Source organism: Telmatherina bonti (genome assembly GCF_933228915.1).
Source record: "Telmatherina bonti genome assembly, chromosome: 9".
Classification (NCBI taxonomy): domain Eukaryota; kingdom Metazoa; phylum Chordata; class Actinopteri; order Atheriniformes; family Telmatherinidae; genus Telmatherina; species Telmatherina bonti.
Window position 1 is genome coordinate 29,455,080 of NC_136627.1, and position 16,642 is coordinate 29,471,721.

The window sequence follows — 16,642 nt, forward strand, 5'->3', positions numbered from 1 at the left end:
GTTACTTAAGATGATAATAGTTATATTTTAATACAGTAAAATAATAAAAAATAGCAGATAATTTCTTGCAGCTCAACCAGGACAAAACTGAAGTTTTGAATATCCATCCTGAAGACAAGAGAAGATCATTTTACCAAAATGATAAAACTTTTGGGCTGCACGGTGGCACAGTGGTTAGCACTGTGGCCTCACAGCAAGAAGGTCACTGGTCCAATCCTTGGCTGGGGGGTTCAGTCAGTGGCCTTTCTGTGTGGAGTTTGCATGTTCTTCCCGTGTATGCGTGAGTTCTCTCCAGGTACTCCGGCTTCCTCCCACCATCCAAAGACATGCATATTAGGTTAATTGATTACTCTAAATTGCCCATAAGAATGAGTGTGAGCGTGAGTGGTTGTTTGTCTCTCTGTGTGTGGCCCTGCGATGGACTGGCGAGCTGTCCAGGGTGTACCCTGCCTGTCGCCCAAAGCCAGCTGGGATAGGCTCCAGCTTCCCCGCGACCCTGAATTGGATTAAGCGGTTCAGAAAATGAATGAATGAATAAAACTTTAAACCTGTGAGAAATCTGGGTGTCCTGTCCAACACTCAGCTTTATGTCACAGTTGGTACATTTACATGGGAGTTTTAATTCCTGTTTAGTTCTGAATAAAAGTTGATTCCGCTTTAAACTAATGAAAAATGACCATGTAAACATTTAATTCCAAATGCAAATTTTGATTCAGAATTAAACTAAATTCCAATGTAAGTGGCTGGTTTATTCACATTTTAATTCTGAACTATTTAATTCCTCTGTCATGTAAACCTTCATTCGGTTAATTCCTGCCGTTCTGCAAATGCTTGTTACCGTGTCCTGTCTCGAAGCGTATTGTTTTGGTACTTATGTAAGTTTTACATCGTAAAAACATCACCATAGGCCGCTCATTTCATTTTTGCCTACATGTTGATCCTGATGCATGCTACATTGTAGAGGGGTGTCCAGCTCCAGTCCTTCAGGGTCATAATTCTGCAGGGTTTTAGAGGTCTCCCTAATAAAATACCTCATTTCAATGTTGTCAAGTTCTCCCCAACCATGATGACTCATCTATTTGATTCACATGTGCTGCTTCAGAACACATCCAAACACTGCAGAACATTGGCATTCAAGAACTAACTTTGAACACTTGCTCTAGTTCTATAGAATATTGCTCGTACATGTAGTCCTGCAACTAGTAGACATAACCCTTCTCCAACAAACCTCAATTAAAAGAGTGGCTCGTCACCAGGCCCTTTACAGAACTGTAAGACATGCTGATGACAGAATTCAGCTAATAACACTTTCCACTTACCATATTATGGCTCAGTTGTTGTCAGTGTTGCTCACAAGTTGTAAAAGACTTCCTGTCACTATTTCTATCAACGGTACAGATCAGTGATGCCAAAGTCCGGTCCTTGAGACCTACAGTCCTGCAAAGTTTAGATGCATCCCTTCACCTGCACAGCTGAATCAAATAATTTGCTTGATACCAGGCCTCTGCAGAGCAGAGTGATATGCAGATGAGTGGATTCAACCACTTGATTCAGGTGTGGTGGAGAGGAGATGCGTATAAAAGTTACAGGCTCGTACATCTCGAGGACTGGACTTGGGCACATACACAGTGAAATTTTGACTGTATTGTTTCTGGTCTGGGCTTCTTAACTTTGGAGATCTCTGAAGTTAAAGAAAAGTTACACATTAAAATGGTCACGAGGAGGTGGTGGAGGTGTGGACCCAAATGCAGGACTAGAGGCAGGAATGCTGAATCTAGACGTTTGCTCCATAAACTTGACACAGGAAGCTAACAAAATGAACCAGCGATGAGGAACAGAAACCAAGGGGTATGAATCCACAGGAACAAAACGAGACACAGAAGTGAACAAACTAAACGAGAGCAGGTGAACTAATTAACAGGAAATCAGACATGAGAGAACTAAGCAAGGAAAACGACAAACTACAACAGGAAATCAGAACTAAGATAAAAAAAAAAAAAACAAGAGACCAAAACTAAGATTGCAAAACATACATGATGACAAAAATAGCACAAACTCAAAAAAGCAAAGTATTGTGAAATACCTCCTGAAGGATGGAAAGATCTATGTTATGCTTGCATCATCCCTGCCTGATAAATAACTTCCAGTTGATCTGTCAAAACGTGTCAAAAGGTATAAAAGCTGTAGGGTATGTTGGCCATTCTGATTCCAAAGTTCGACACACATCAAACAAATCATTGAACTGACCAAACTGATCTTTAAACTAATTCAGATTTCTACTTCATGCCTGTAACTAAACCATGCCACTCATGTAATGTTGTCACATTATTTGTTCAGGACCAGCTAAAAATATAAACCATCTTTATATCAGTTCCCTACCAGGGGTTTCCACTGCATAATAATGCAAACAAACCCAACCTCTAGGCAGCTTTGGTCCTCGTTGTTCAGAGTTTCCCTGCTGCAACACACCAAACAAACATCAGGCTTAATTAGCAGACAGGTCTATTGATTTGAGTCAGGTGTGTTGCAGCAGGAAAACTCCAAGCACTTGCATGACTGCGGCCTTAGAGGACCAGAGTTGCCCACCCCTGCTCTAAACTAAAGAAACACACGTACCAGTTGCAAACGGCACCAGCTATGGCTTGTGGCTGGTTAAAGGAGTCCGGATTAAAAAGGGTTCTGTTGAGTGGTTTAAACCACCTGAAGAAACACTACACCAGTACAGGTGTGCCAAACACTGCAGTCTTCTAATAAGTATTTTCTGAACTCGAATTGTGTGTTAAATCCCATGTGAAACTGCTGACTTTTGTAGCAGAAATAAAATAATTGCTGTTTGGTTTGATGTGATACTTTAGGTGGGGCAGCAGACACTCAGGATATAAAGTGCTTGTTTTTCAGTCTGAACATTGCTGAATTGATCTTCACTTGATCCCTATGCCATCCTTTAGCATCCTCACTTGTTAGTCACTAAGAGTCTGCTAAAAAAAACAAAAGGGTGACATAAATCCTGGATAATTATAGAACAGGCCAGTTTGAGTTTCCCATTTTCCACTGGGCAACTTTTAGCACCATTTGAGACAAAGATCTCTGAAGACGTCTGGGCAGACATAAAGAGCAGATATTAGCTGTCATGAAGCCAATGCACTCAGCTTTTAGTTGTTGTCCTGCATCAGGGAGGTAAGAGTCTTGCAAAGCTAATATAATAGTAATTTCTTCATTTTGTTCATGTATGTAAATGTTTTTGTCATAAAGTAAAGAGAGTTAACTAATAGCTTTAAATGTTAACTGTTGAAATGCCCATCATGTTGGAACAGGTTGTGAGAAAAGTACAAATCAAATTTTTACTAACTTTTACAGCAGGACACTTTTGGCTCTAAAAGCTTTTCATTGTGTGTGTTATTATTATCATTACATTCATTTTTCTCTTTTAACCTTTTATGAGGCAAGTGACTGTTTTTTTTCACTTCATTTTCTTTTATATTCAGCATGAAACTTTTTTTTTTTTTTTGTTAATGTAACAACAGAATGGAGGTCTTGGTACATACCAGAAGGACAATTTTAGGTTTAAATTTCTCATTTCAAGGTATTTCATTGAGGACCCTATAAAGGGTTAAACTATGTTGTTGTTGTTTTTTGTTTTTTTTATTAAAAAATAATTTTCTTGATTAAAACTGTCAACTAAAAGTTAAAGGGGACAATACATTATGTCTTCTTATTGATATTTTAAGTATATGTCAAATCACTAAATTTTAAACATCCTTTACAGCAATTTAGGCAAAAATCCGATGTCATGATCAATTTAAACGTCACCAGGTTGAGGAGCTTCTTGATCCTTGGATTCCCTGGACTTTCTCCACAGTACTTTGGAACTGTGTCAGTGGTGCTTTTTTTCATCTACCTTGCCATTACAATGGGAAATGTTTTCATTTTTACATTTGTCATCTGTGAAAAATCACTTCAGAAGCCGACATATCTGGTCTTTTGTCACATGGCAGTGAACGATTTAACGTTTGGCACTGTTACCCTCCCAAAGATCATAACAAAATACTGGTTTGGTGATGGCTTCATCTCCTTTTATGGCTGTTTTACTCAGATGTTCTTTGTTCATTACTTAGGATCAGTGATGTCTTTCATCTTAATGGTAATGGCTCTTGACAGATTTATTGCAATATGTATTCCACTGCGGTATCCTGTCCTGTTCACGAACAATATCATGACTGCTCTCTGTGGATTAGCTTGGATTATTCCACTGCCATTGATGGTGACCATATTCTTCCATGCCCTCCCTTTACCTTTCTGCAAATCAAATGTCATCGCTCAGTGCTACTGTGACCACATTTCAATAACAAGTCAGGCATGTGGAAATGATGTCAAAATTGTACAGGTCACTGCTCTCTGCATCGCCATGCTTTGTCTTCTGCTGCCTCTTGCATTTATTTTATTTTCCTACTTTTCTGTTATTGTGGTTATTTTAAAAATGTCTAATGTTGCAGGGCGCAGAAGAATCTTATCAACCTGCACTCCACAAATACTCATTACATGTCTTTTCTACCTGCCCAGATGTTTTGTTTACGTGGCAAACACTGTTGGATTTTCTTTCAGTTTAGATACTCGCATTTTGTTAATAATGTTGTACAGTCTTCTACCTGCTGCAGTTAATCCGATCGTCTACTGTTTCAAAACTAAGGATATCAAGCAAGCATTGATCAAAAAACTGAAAACAACCAGAGTTGGAATAGAGGTGAAAATTTTTACCAAATAAATGACTGAAAAGGTCCGTTTGTCGGAAGCATGACTGTACAACAAAAAGTAGTTTTTGTGCAGCACATTGTGTTCGTGTTTTGCATACTGTAATTATTCGATGTAGATTGCAATGACATAAATGTTGATTTCACCTCTTTTTGCTTTACATGTCTTTATTCTGGAAGAAATGAACCAGTAAAATAAATTGTACAATGCTGTATGTTTGTCACATTATCATGTCAGATACTATAATCCATGTTTAGTTCATCTTTTATAAGAAAACAGCTTAATTTGATAACCATCCTGGTCTCTGCAGGTATAACCAGTCTGTCCAGTTAGGAAATGAATCAATTTCAGCTGCTGTTGTACAAATACAATAGCAAGCAGCTGTTTTTTTTTAATCACACTTGCATTTTGCCAGTGTTTTCACCACAAGACAGGCCAGTATACCAGAAGATGTGGAGGGGACTGTAATTCAATTCAATTCAACTCTATTTATATAGCGTCAAATAACAGCAATATCTCAAGATGCTTTTCAGACAGAAAAAAATAACATAATGAAAGCCAGTTCATAATATTCTATATAAGGAAACCAGCAGATTGAGTTGGAGGATCCAACTGAATCTCCCATCCTGAGCAAGCACACTGGCGACAGTGGGAAGGAAAAAACTCCCTTTTAACAGGAAGGAAACCTCCGGCAGAACCCGGCTCAAGAGGACACCAACCTGCAGACAGACTACTATCTTCTCCATTGTGCATAGCGGAGCAGGAGGAGCACTTCCACAGCCCTGCAAGATGATCCCCAGCAGGCCATTAATGTGCATGTTTCTGCTACAGCTCTCAGAAACAGACTCAATCAGAAACAGACTCAATGAACCTATGTCCATAAGTGGGGTCTGTGCCAATGAGTAAAAATCAATGATCATGACTGATATTTATAATGATATGACATAAAAAGCAGAAAAACAGAAAATGTATCCTAGATGCAGTTCCCAAACCTTAAATTCAAATATTTTAATCCATTTTGGCATTTTTTTTTCCTTAAGTAGTGACCTGATTAGTAAATTAAATGTTTTCTCTCAGTTACAAATATTAAAATATAATAGACTGAAGACTTTTAACTATGAATTATAAGTATGCATGAATAATTTCCACTGTAATCTCATGCAGGTCAGGGTGGGAGACTGGACGAAAATCAAAATAGCTTTCCTCAACTTGGCTGCTCATTATGAATTGGTTTGAATTATTGAGTCTGTCAGGTGCCCTGAGATGACACTGTTGTGAAGATGTGCCATACAAATAAAGCTGAATTGAATGAAACTCATTTGAAATGAGTGCTTTTGATGTCATTTATTAAGTTCTTTTTTTTCTACAATGCTAATGCCACATCACAAGACTCATAGCATAATTACCTAAGTCATGTTTAAGGTTTTGTAGACAATGACGCATAGTCAAAATGAGATATGAGAAGAGTAGGCTACAGATAGACAGATATCACAATTAGGTGAAATTATGACTTGTATAATTTGTGCAATTACGCTATGAAGCTTATAAAGTTTGCTTGTCTCAAGCATAAAGAAACAGAATAAAACTGATCCTACAAAGGCACTCAGTGAGTTAGGATTTTATGGGGTTCCGTTTGTGTCAAAAAAAAGTATATGTAATATGTGTACATGTTGTTGGTTTATGTTGTTCCAATGTGTCTTTGGTACACGACTATGGCCTAATGTTTTTGACAAGTGTTGTTGCTTTTTGTATATGTCAATATTGCGCATGTATTTCTTGCATATGTACATGTTGTACATGTACATGTTGCATATGTACATGTTGCACATAGGATTTTTTATATATGTATATGTATATGTATATGTATATGTATATGTATATGTATATGTATATGTATGTGTATATGTATAAGTATATGTATATGTTAATGTATATGTATATGTATATGTATATGTATATGTAAATGTATATGTATATGCATGTGTATGTGTATATGTATATGTAAATGTATATGTATATGCATGTGTATATGTCTATGTATATGTATATGTATATGTATATGTATATGTATATGTATATGTATATGTATATGTATATGTATATGTATATGTAAATGTATATGTATATATTTGGGCTTGGCTGTTGAGAGTTCAATCATTTTTTATACTTGCCTTTGCGTGTAAAGGGTCATAAGAGTTAGGATTGATTTCTTGAGAAAACATGAATCACTAATGGGAAAAATTGACAATTGAACCTAAAAGGAAATCTCTGTCTTGCTGTCTTAATGCAAATATGGAGTGATCAAATACTTTATGAACACAAAATGTGCAATAACAACTGTTTCCTACAGAACCAGTGGAACTCTTCTGGGATCCACATTCCCTTGCAATGAGACAAGAGACAAGCATATATTAGGTGACACTACAGTGAGAGGCTGCATTATGTGTGTGGAGGCTGAGGTTTCATTTTCCATCTTCTACATAGAAAAACTTATTTTACTCTGAAGTTATCAATGCATTAATTTAAACTAAGTATAAGCTCAACAATTTTATTGTTTGCAATGTTGTCACATTTTAAAACTATTGCAAGCTTTGTGTCTTTATGAATTCATGGTACAATTCCAGGTGATTATGTTCTATACTAATGTAACAACGATAAAAGACTTTTTCCTTGTTGGATTCCCTGGACTTTTGCCAAAGTACTATGGACCTGTGTCAGCTGTACTTTTAGTGACTTTCTTGGTTATAGCTGTCGGAAACATTTTTATTCTAGTGTTTGTTAAATGTCAAAGGTCCCTTCACAAACCTACATATCTCATCTTTTGCCACTTGGCATTAACTGATGTGATGTTTGGAACTGTTACCCTGCCAAAGATTATCTCCAAATACTGGTTTAATGACAACATTGTGGCTTTCTATGGCTGTTTTGCACAAATGTACTTTGTTCATTTTTTAGGCGCGACTCATTCTTTCATTTTGATGGTGATGGCTCTGGATCGTTTTATTGCAATTTGTGCTCCTCTGCGTTACACATCCCTTTTCACGAATACTACAGCTTCTGTGCTTTGTGGAATATCCTGGTTTATACCAATTTCATGGATGGTTGGTGTAGTTTTAGATGCTCTAAGTCTTCCTTTTTGTAATTCAAATGTAATTGTTCAGTGCTACTGTGACCATTTGTCAATAATAAACCTCGGATGCGAGAATGTACGAGAATCTAATGTTCTTGGATTCACTCTTGCCATGATTAGTTTACTATTGCCTCTAGGTTTCATCATTTTATCGTATTTTGTCGTCATTGTTGCTGTTTTGAGAATTTCCTCCTCAGAAGGGCGCAGGAGGGCTCTATCCACCTGCACACCACAGCTTCTCATCACATGTCTCTTTTATTTGCCAAGATGTTTTGTGTACCTGGCATATTTTGTGGGCTACACTTTCAGTGCTCCCATTCGCATCGTTGTCATAATGATTTACAGTCTGTTCCCTGCTGCTGTCAATCCAGTCATTTACTGTTTTAAAACAAATGAAATAAAAGAAATCTTTAAAAAGAGATTCCTCTCAAGTAAAATTAACAGAACATGAAAACAGGTTGAAATAGTGGAAGCCAGCAGAGCACAGTTTGTGGAATTTAGCAACATTTATCATGATCAAACAAGTGTTTTTCACTTTTCTTTTATGGATTTCTGAGTTCTGTGAATCAGTTTTAAATTAAGCTGGAATTAATATTGTTAACATAATGTGTTCATTTGTACCAAAAGCAGAAATGCTTGCTTGAATATGTAAGTTTTATTTATTTATTCATTTGTTCCCCTTTAATTTTGTATGTAAATATGATCAGTGTGTCTATAAAGAAGTACTTTTTTAACTTTGTTTTAAATGGAACAAAATTATCTCCACAAACAACCATATTTTTTATTTTTTTATCTAATGTCAAAATATATTTAAAGTTTTGGGGTATCACATTAAATCTATTATGGCATAAAAGATAACTAAATGGTCGTCTTCGTTCCACAGATGCACTCACAGCTTCATGGCAAAATATTCGAAATCATTTTAAAATATGCATTATGAATGCCCTCTTAGCTTAAAGTTAATATTGGTAACACCATACTATTAGTATTAATAGAAATTTAATGTAAAGAATGAAATTCCCTTTCAAATGAGTAGTTTTGTTTTATGCTACAGAAAGTTGAAGTGTGTTATCTAAAAGGTTTTTACTGCATGTTGCAGATCATCTCAGATTTGCAAGCACAGTTTATGGATACAAATGTGCTGCTTTATTTTTTCAAATCAGTAAAACATTTAAAAAATATTGCTTATACTTAAAGATTTGGTAAAAAGATGTCTTTACTCTGTTACATTTATTTGCCTAACATTTTTAATATTGGAGCTCTATTCCAAACCTCAGATTATTTAATCCATTCTTTTTAAAAATCATGCTACTCACAAAAGTTTCAAAATGGATGTATGCTTATACTTCATAATAAGACTTGTATGTCTGACATTTAATGCATTTGTTACATGTTTCAGGAGCATATGACTACACTAACAATGACTGCCTGCTGTAAGCAGGTGAAAGAGGAGAAATGAGAATGCATCTTGTTTACTCCCCAGTTATCTCAGTTATTTGTAATCTTAGTTATTTGTATAAATAACTGAATTACATCTCCGGTATTTATACCAAAACATGTCTGCATTCTTTATTTCAGTTTACTCAAACTCATCTTAACCACCTACCTAACTCATATTATTTATTTATTTTTTATTTATTGTTATTTTTGCCATCCTAACATCTCTACACTCAGCTCTAACACACATTCCTGAGATGATCCAATCTGCATTACTGTATTTACATTTACGACAGTTCCTGTGAATCAACATACATTATTTTATGTCACAGTGTAGTAAATGAATCTGAACAAAATGTGTCCCTTGTCCTTCTGCCTTTGCCAAAAAAATCTTTAAAATGGATACATCAGTGAAATGTGTTACAAGGCATGTGTTTGTGTTGACTGTCAAACAAATTTCCTCAAGGCAACAGATTCATATTTCATTAACAAACAAAACTCAAATCAACTTCAGTGCATAACTTAAACAAGGTGCTAATTTTTTATAAGTACATTTAAACTGTGTGTATAAGAAATAGAGATAGAGATAGGTGTTAGGGTATTTTCATTGGTATTTTGATTTTAATTGATACACCCTACTAAGTGTGTACCTTTGGCAATGCCATACAATGAGTGGAAAAATGTTGGATGGAAACTTTGAAAAGAACATTTATTAATGTTATATTACAATTCTTAAAATCCGTATTTGTAATTGAAAATAAATAAAAGTCCAGCAATATTTGCAGGAAAGCATAAATTAATCAAAGGTTAGATCAGACAACTTAGCTGTAAACTTCCATGTTGCACATGCCAATTCCTCAAATTTGTCTCAACAGCCGATGGAGCTGGCGCTATGGAAACCAACAGCAGAGGCTCTGTCTGCCTCAGCTTACTATGCAATGTGCATGCAACCTTAGATTTTGCAACTTTGGAGTACAAATGCAAATTTATTCTCCAAATAAATATGGAAGAACTCACTCATGTAAAGAGGGGTCACCAAACGGCAATGCAGTGAAGCCAACAAGGAAATCAGGGGAGCAACCAGGATGATCTTCCCCCTCTCACTTAGGGGCAGTAAGCTCACCCCAACTGAGATCATCAGCAGTCTACAGCACTGCTGTATCTCCCAAGACAAACCTAAATGCCCCACGAAGGAACTTTTCCAGATTTTGAATATCATTGTGCCATCAAAACAAGTCAGAAGCACTGATATGGGGGGTCAGGAAGCTGTGTTGTGTTACTTGAAGAGGAAAGGTGGAACAACTAAATCAATAAGTCAACACTATTCATAGAGTGTGGCTCATAATGGCACATTTAAGCTGTTGATGAGGGTGCCCAGCTGGGACAGTACCAGTTGGTTGTTTGTAGAGAATCACATTCCCACCTGTGAGGCCCTGCAAAGACATTTAATGTCTAAACGAATGCGGCGGGTTGAGGAGTCAGAAAACTCCATCATACAGACTTTAACAAACCCTCAACTGAGCAGCTGCTGTTATACCTCTGATTTGAGGAAATATTGGATGGAGAAACTGTTTAACAGCCACTTGGAATTGTTGTGTCTGTGTATCTGTGTTTGTTGATGCTGTTTCTTTTATTTTAATGGCTTTTGTGTCTGTACCAAATAAAGAAATGAAATAAAATAAAACCTAAATACTACATTGAAACTGAATTTACTAAAACTTTGTGTTTCGAATTACCTCTGAGCCAAAACACAACCATCTTCATTTCAGGACATGAGATGAAAATGATATATTTAAGCTAAACAGTTAGAGTAAAAAAAACTTCGATGCAGCTTTCAGAAGTGACCAGATGAAGTGTCCTCTTCTTGTTCCTAGTTTAATTTACCCAGTAGTAAATGATTAATGTAATTAGGTGACACAGAGTTCTGCATATCTGGAGGAACGGATGGACTAAAACACTGTTTCAATTATATTTGTTTTTGCTCAGGATCAATGTGAAAGTGAGGGCTACTCAGGTATATTTAATCTGCCCAAAATAACATCAGACAATGACTTACGACAGTTGTGACAGATGTCAGTATATTCCCAGAGGTGGAAGATGGAAACACACACTGGACAGTCTCTCCTGACTCAAAACTGTTGTGATTAAGAGATTCCATGTGGGTTTATAAAGTTGTCATTATGTAGTGGTAAGAGCTACTAAAAACTCATATAATGTTAAGTGGAATGAAACTTTGAAGCTGTAGATTAACCGTTAACGTCATTTTCTGGAAATTTGGTGAGAAGAACAGCCAACACCTCCACCCTGTCTGCATTTGACCCTACCTGCAGCTTTGCATTGGGTAAAAACAGAGTGAAGCTGGAGTCAAACAAATAAATAGACAACTTGAGCTTGATTTCTTTATTCTTCACTTTTCTTGTTTTTCAAGGCACGACCTAAAAGTAATCCTGTCTAAAACCAGAAACATAATGGAAATAAAGGAACCAATTATAACAAACAAGCAAAGAGAAAATGAGCAAAACTACAGATCATGAAACATTTAATTCACATAATTCAGATTTTTTTTCACTCCTAATGGTTTTTTTCTCCTCTACCAGACAGATTCAGTTGGCAGATATACTACTGCACACATGTGAACATTATTTTTGCTTATATTCAATCAATTAAAATCCTCCATAATATAGTCAACAAAATCCTAAAAGTGCTCACCAGATCTCAAGATGTTCTTTTTGCAAACCTCTAAAAGTTTTAATTCACATCAAAGTTGCTTCCCCTGAGTTTTCATTACCACATGTATCATTAGAGGCACACTCCAGAGGAAAGGTTTAAATAAATGCAGCACATCTCACGACTGTCTTTGAAGGGAGACCATATCCTGTCAGAAATGCAACGGTAAGACGCACAGATGGCTAAGTGCATTACATGCAGGGAGAAAATATTCATTGTTTTAAAGATCTTCATGTGTGAATTAATTTACTGAAAGTAATTTTTATTGAAAGAATTATTATTAGGGTCCGAGCCATACGAAGTATGGCAAGGCCCTATTGTTATTGTAATGTTTATTCTTCTCAGCACAACTCACTCAATTTTGACCACCTTAGACCCCGTGAAAAGTTGCGAAACTTGGCACACACCTCAGTCCCGGCGAAAATAGCGATATTCTGGGGTCCGCGTGCACGCCAATGTGAAAATGCCTCGACGGCGCCCCCTAGAAACGCCAAAAATGGCCTCTAGAATGGGGGAAAAAAATTTTAGTTTGACGTAGGACGACGAAATTCGGTATACATGTCTATCACATCCAGACAAGTAAAAAAGTCATTGAAATGCCTGTTGTCATGGCAACGGGCTTTCCGCCATCTTGGCGTTTGCGGCCATTTTTTTGCCCGTTTTTGTCAATTTGGGCGCATCGCATTTGAACGAACTAGTCTGAGGCGATTCATGCTATTGGCTCCACATTCGCCATGGAGCTTCGTGACAAGATGGGGACCAAAAGTTATTCAAATCTTTCTGATAGGAGAAAGCGTGTTACCGTGGCAACCCATGGAAAAAAGCGTTCTCGCCATGAAACACGGTTCACTCATATCTTCGCAGAAATACATCCGATCGGAACCAAAATTAAAATAATTCATGTTTGGTAGGTCCTTCACGCTTTGTAATATGTATTGTGGGGGGGGGGGGGGGGGGGGGGCGCATTTTGGGGGGGGCCCCTAGGGGCCCGATGGTCTACTTTGACCTATGGCTACGAAATTCGGTACACATGTATAAGTAACCAAGACGAGCAAAAAACTCTATTGAGAACCTGTTACCGTGGCAACGGGGTGTCTGCCATCTTGGCGTTTATGCCCTTTTTATCACTTTAAGCGCATCGTATTTGAACGAACTAGTCTGAGGCGATTCATGCTATTGGCTCCACATTCGCCATGGAGCTTCGTGACAAGATGGGGACCAAAAGTTATTCAAATCTTTCTGATAGGAGAACGCGTGTTACCGTGGCAACCCATGGAAAAACGCGTTCTCGCCATTAAACACGGTTCACTCATATCTTCGCAGGAATACGTCCGATCGGAACCAAAATTAAAATAATTCATATTTGGTAGGTCCTTCACGTATTGTAATATGTATGGTGGGGGGGGGGGCGCATTTTGGGGGGGGGCCCCTAGGGGCCCGATAGTCTACTTTGACCTATGGCTACGAAATTCGGTACATATGTATAAGTAACCAAGACGAGCAAAAAACTCTATTGAGAACCTGTTACCATGGCAACGGGGTGTCCGCCATCTTGGCGTTTATGCCCTTTTTATCACTTTAAGCGCATCGTACTTGAACAAACTAGTCTGAGGGGATTCATGCTATTGGCTCCACATTCGCCATGGAGCTTCGTGACAAGATGGGGACAAAAAGTTATTCAAATCTTTCTGATAGGAGAAAGCGTGTTACCGTGGCAACCCATGGAAAAACGCGTTCTCGCCATGAAACACGGTTTGCTTATATCTCTGCCAAAATGCATCCGATCGGAACCAAAATTCCAATCATTCATATTTGGCAGGTCCTTAACGCATTGTAATATGTATTGGGGGGGGGGCACATTTTGGGGGGGGCCCCTAGGGGCTCGATCGTCTACTTTCATCTCGGGCTACGAAATTCGGCACACATGTGTATCAACCCAAGCCAAGCAAAAAACTTCATTGTGCAGCCGTTACCATGGCAACGGGGTGTCCACCATCTTGGAAAAAAACCTTATCGCCATGAAACACGGTTTGCTTATATCTTTGCACAAATTCATACGATGTGCACCAAAACTGTAACTATTCATATTTGGTAGGTCCTTAACACATTATAGAATGTACTGTGGGGGGGACACTTTTTGGGGGGGCCCCAAAGGGCCCGATCGTCTACTTTCATCTCGGGCTACGAAATTCGGCACACATGGGTATCATCCCAAGACAAGCTAAAAAGTCAATGAAACACATGTTGCCATGGTAACGGGCTGTCCGCCATCTTGGCGTTTACACACATTCTTTTCTCAATATGTGAATTGTATTTCTCTATTAAAATGAACTGGCTGTGCGGGTCCTTCACATGTAGCATTAGGAGAACCAGGACTCGGGTGGAGGGTTCGGCATGAGGCGAGGACCCGATGGATGCCGCTTGCGGCTTTAATTATTATTATTATTATTATTATTATTATTATTATTATTATTATTATTATTATTATTATTATTATTATTATTATTATTATTATTGTACTTTCAGGCTTGTTTATTTTTCTCTTTGTTTCAGCTTGTTCTTCTGCTCTCATGATGATGAAACACACTAATTTCACAAATATAAAGGATTTCGTAATAACTGGCTTTCCTGGACTTCTCCCTGAGTATTATGGGATAGTGTCTGTCGTTCTCCTCCTTGTTTTCTTGGTCATTGTATTTGGAAATGCTTTCATTTTAATTTTCATCATATGTGAGCGGACTCTCCACAAACCATCCTACTTGATCTTCTTTTACCTTGCAATGGGAGACATCCTCTTTGGCACCGTGACACTCCCAAGAATCATAGCCAGGTACTGGTGGGACGACGTGATCACCTCATTTGGAGCCTGCTTCACACAGATGTATTTTGTCCATTCTTTGGGAGCAAGTCAGTCTGCAATTTTGTTCATCATGGCTTTGGATCGCTTCATTGCCATCTGGCTTCTATACAGATATCCTGTTTTGTTTACAAACAAGACAACTGCTATATCTTGTGGCCTGTGCTGGACAGTTACATTCATTCGTATGATGGGGCTTGTGCTTCATGCCTTGACCTTGCCTTACTGTGACCACAATGTTATAAAGCAATGTTACTGTGATCACATATCCATAACTAAGCTGGCATGCAGTGATGAGGTTATATATGTTAAATATGTTGCTTTTTCCAACTCCATGTTCTCTCTTATGGTTCCTTTATCGTTCATCATTTTATCTTATTTTTCGATTATCATAGCTGCTTTGAAAATGTCTCGCACACAGAAGCATCATAAAGTGCTCTCCACCTGTGCTCCCCAGCTCTTTATTACATGCCTTTACTATGTACCGAGATGTTTTGTTTATCTTACTGATCATTTGGGGTTCAAATACAGTCTTGATGGTTGTATAATTTTAACAATGACATACAGCCTCATACCTGCTGCAGTAAATCCAGTGATATATTGCTTTAAGACTAAAGATATTAAAGAGGCTTTGGTAAAGAGATATAAAAATAAGAAAATAAGTATTGCACTAAACTGAGTGTAAGCAAAACATCCAGCTATGCTTTTCTCACCAGTTCTGGGCAAAACACACAGGTGGGAACTGCAATTGTAAAACTTCACATTTTAACAATTGTCTTTACTAGGTGGTTAAAAGCTTTTGTACAGTTATTATTTTGCATTTATTTGTTTCGGTTTGACTTAGAATCTGACTGAAGTGTTGCTTTTTCAGTGTAACTTAAAAAAAACAGTTCAATGCATTAATTTGATTTAAAGAAGAAATCAAATCTTTTTCTTATAAATTCATGCCATGAATGTTAGTAAATCCTGAAAATGTAAAACTGGTTAAAATGTAATGGTTTGTTTCTATATGCTAAATGAGCATCCCATAGATGGACAATGTTATCACAGTAGCACTGGAATTAAAATCATACCTTTTAATGGAGTTTTTTTTAAACCAAACATTAAATAACAACATCTTGCAATACAACCCAGACAGTCGATGGAAATAAACCATAGGGAGATGTCTGCTATATCCATGTTTATGATGTCATTTACCCCATAGTAGATAAAGATCCTTTCTTATGTTGCCTGGTAAAGTAAATCATAATAATGATGATAATAAAAAAAAAACAAAAAAAAAAACAAAAAAAAAAAAAAAAACAATTATGCGAAAAACCTATGCATTTCATTTATTCTTTTTTATGTACCAATCACATTAAATTACCATTTTCAGACTCATTTAAATTCTCAAGACTTTACAAACATACTAAGTTGATTCTGGAGTACATTAAGGGGTTAAAACACAAAGGCTGAGAAATCTGATATTTTACTGGTAAATTTACATTCATGTATGACTATGTTAACCATCAGAATGAAAAGATTTACTTTAACAAAGTATTTGTCACCCTTTTAGGGGAAAACGGAACAGAATAACCTGTTTTTCATTGCAGTGAAGTAATTAAAAACATGGTAATTTATAAATCTGCTGGACCCTTGTTCTCCAGATGTAAGACCACTTCTGTAGCCACATTTCCAAAATATTTCCCACAGAATTCAACTACACACCTCTACAATATTTGGACAGCAGATAGTTGTGGAAG

The 16,642-nt window shown here is 37.1% G+C and overlaps 3 protein-coding genes across 3 annotated transcripts; all 3 read left to right on the forward strand.

The window, feature by feature from the left end:
- Nucleotides 1-3,790: 3,790 nt before the first annotated feature.
- LOC306760236 (olfactory receptor 2AT4-like) lies at nucleotides 3,791-4,762 on the forward strand (the record flags this gene model as incomplete). The annotated part of the gene is made up of 1 exon (XM_079246035.1): nucleotides 3,791-4,762. The coding sequence occupies one exon, from the start codon at nucleotides 3,791-3,793 to the stop codon at nucleotides 4,760-4,762; it is 972 nt and encodes a 323-aa protein (XP_079102161.1).
- A 2,617-nt stretch (nucleotides 4,763-7,379) lies between these two features.
- On the forward strand, nucleotides 7,380-8,330 carry LOC306760237 (olfactory receptor 52N5-like; the record flags this gene model as incomplete). Its single annotated transcript, XM_079246036.1, has 1 exon — nucleotides 7,380-8,330. One exon carries the CDS (start codon nucleotides 7,380-7,382, stop codon nucleotides 8,328-8,330), a length of 951 nt encoding a protein of 316 aa, XP_079102162.1.
- Nucleotides 8,331-14,619: 6,289 nt separating this feature from the next.
- On the forward strand, nucleotides 14,620-15,579 carry LOC306760238 (olfactory receptor 52B2-like; the record flags this gene model as incomplete). The annotated part of the gene is made up of 1 exon (XM_079246037.1): nucleotides 14,620-15,579. The coding sequence occupies one exon, from the start codon at nucleotides 14,620-14,622 to the stop codon at nucleotides 15,577-15,579; it is 960 nt and encodes a 319-aa protein (XP_079102163.1).
- Nucleotides 15,580-16,642: the final 1,063 nt, after the last annotated feature.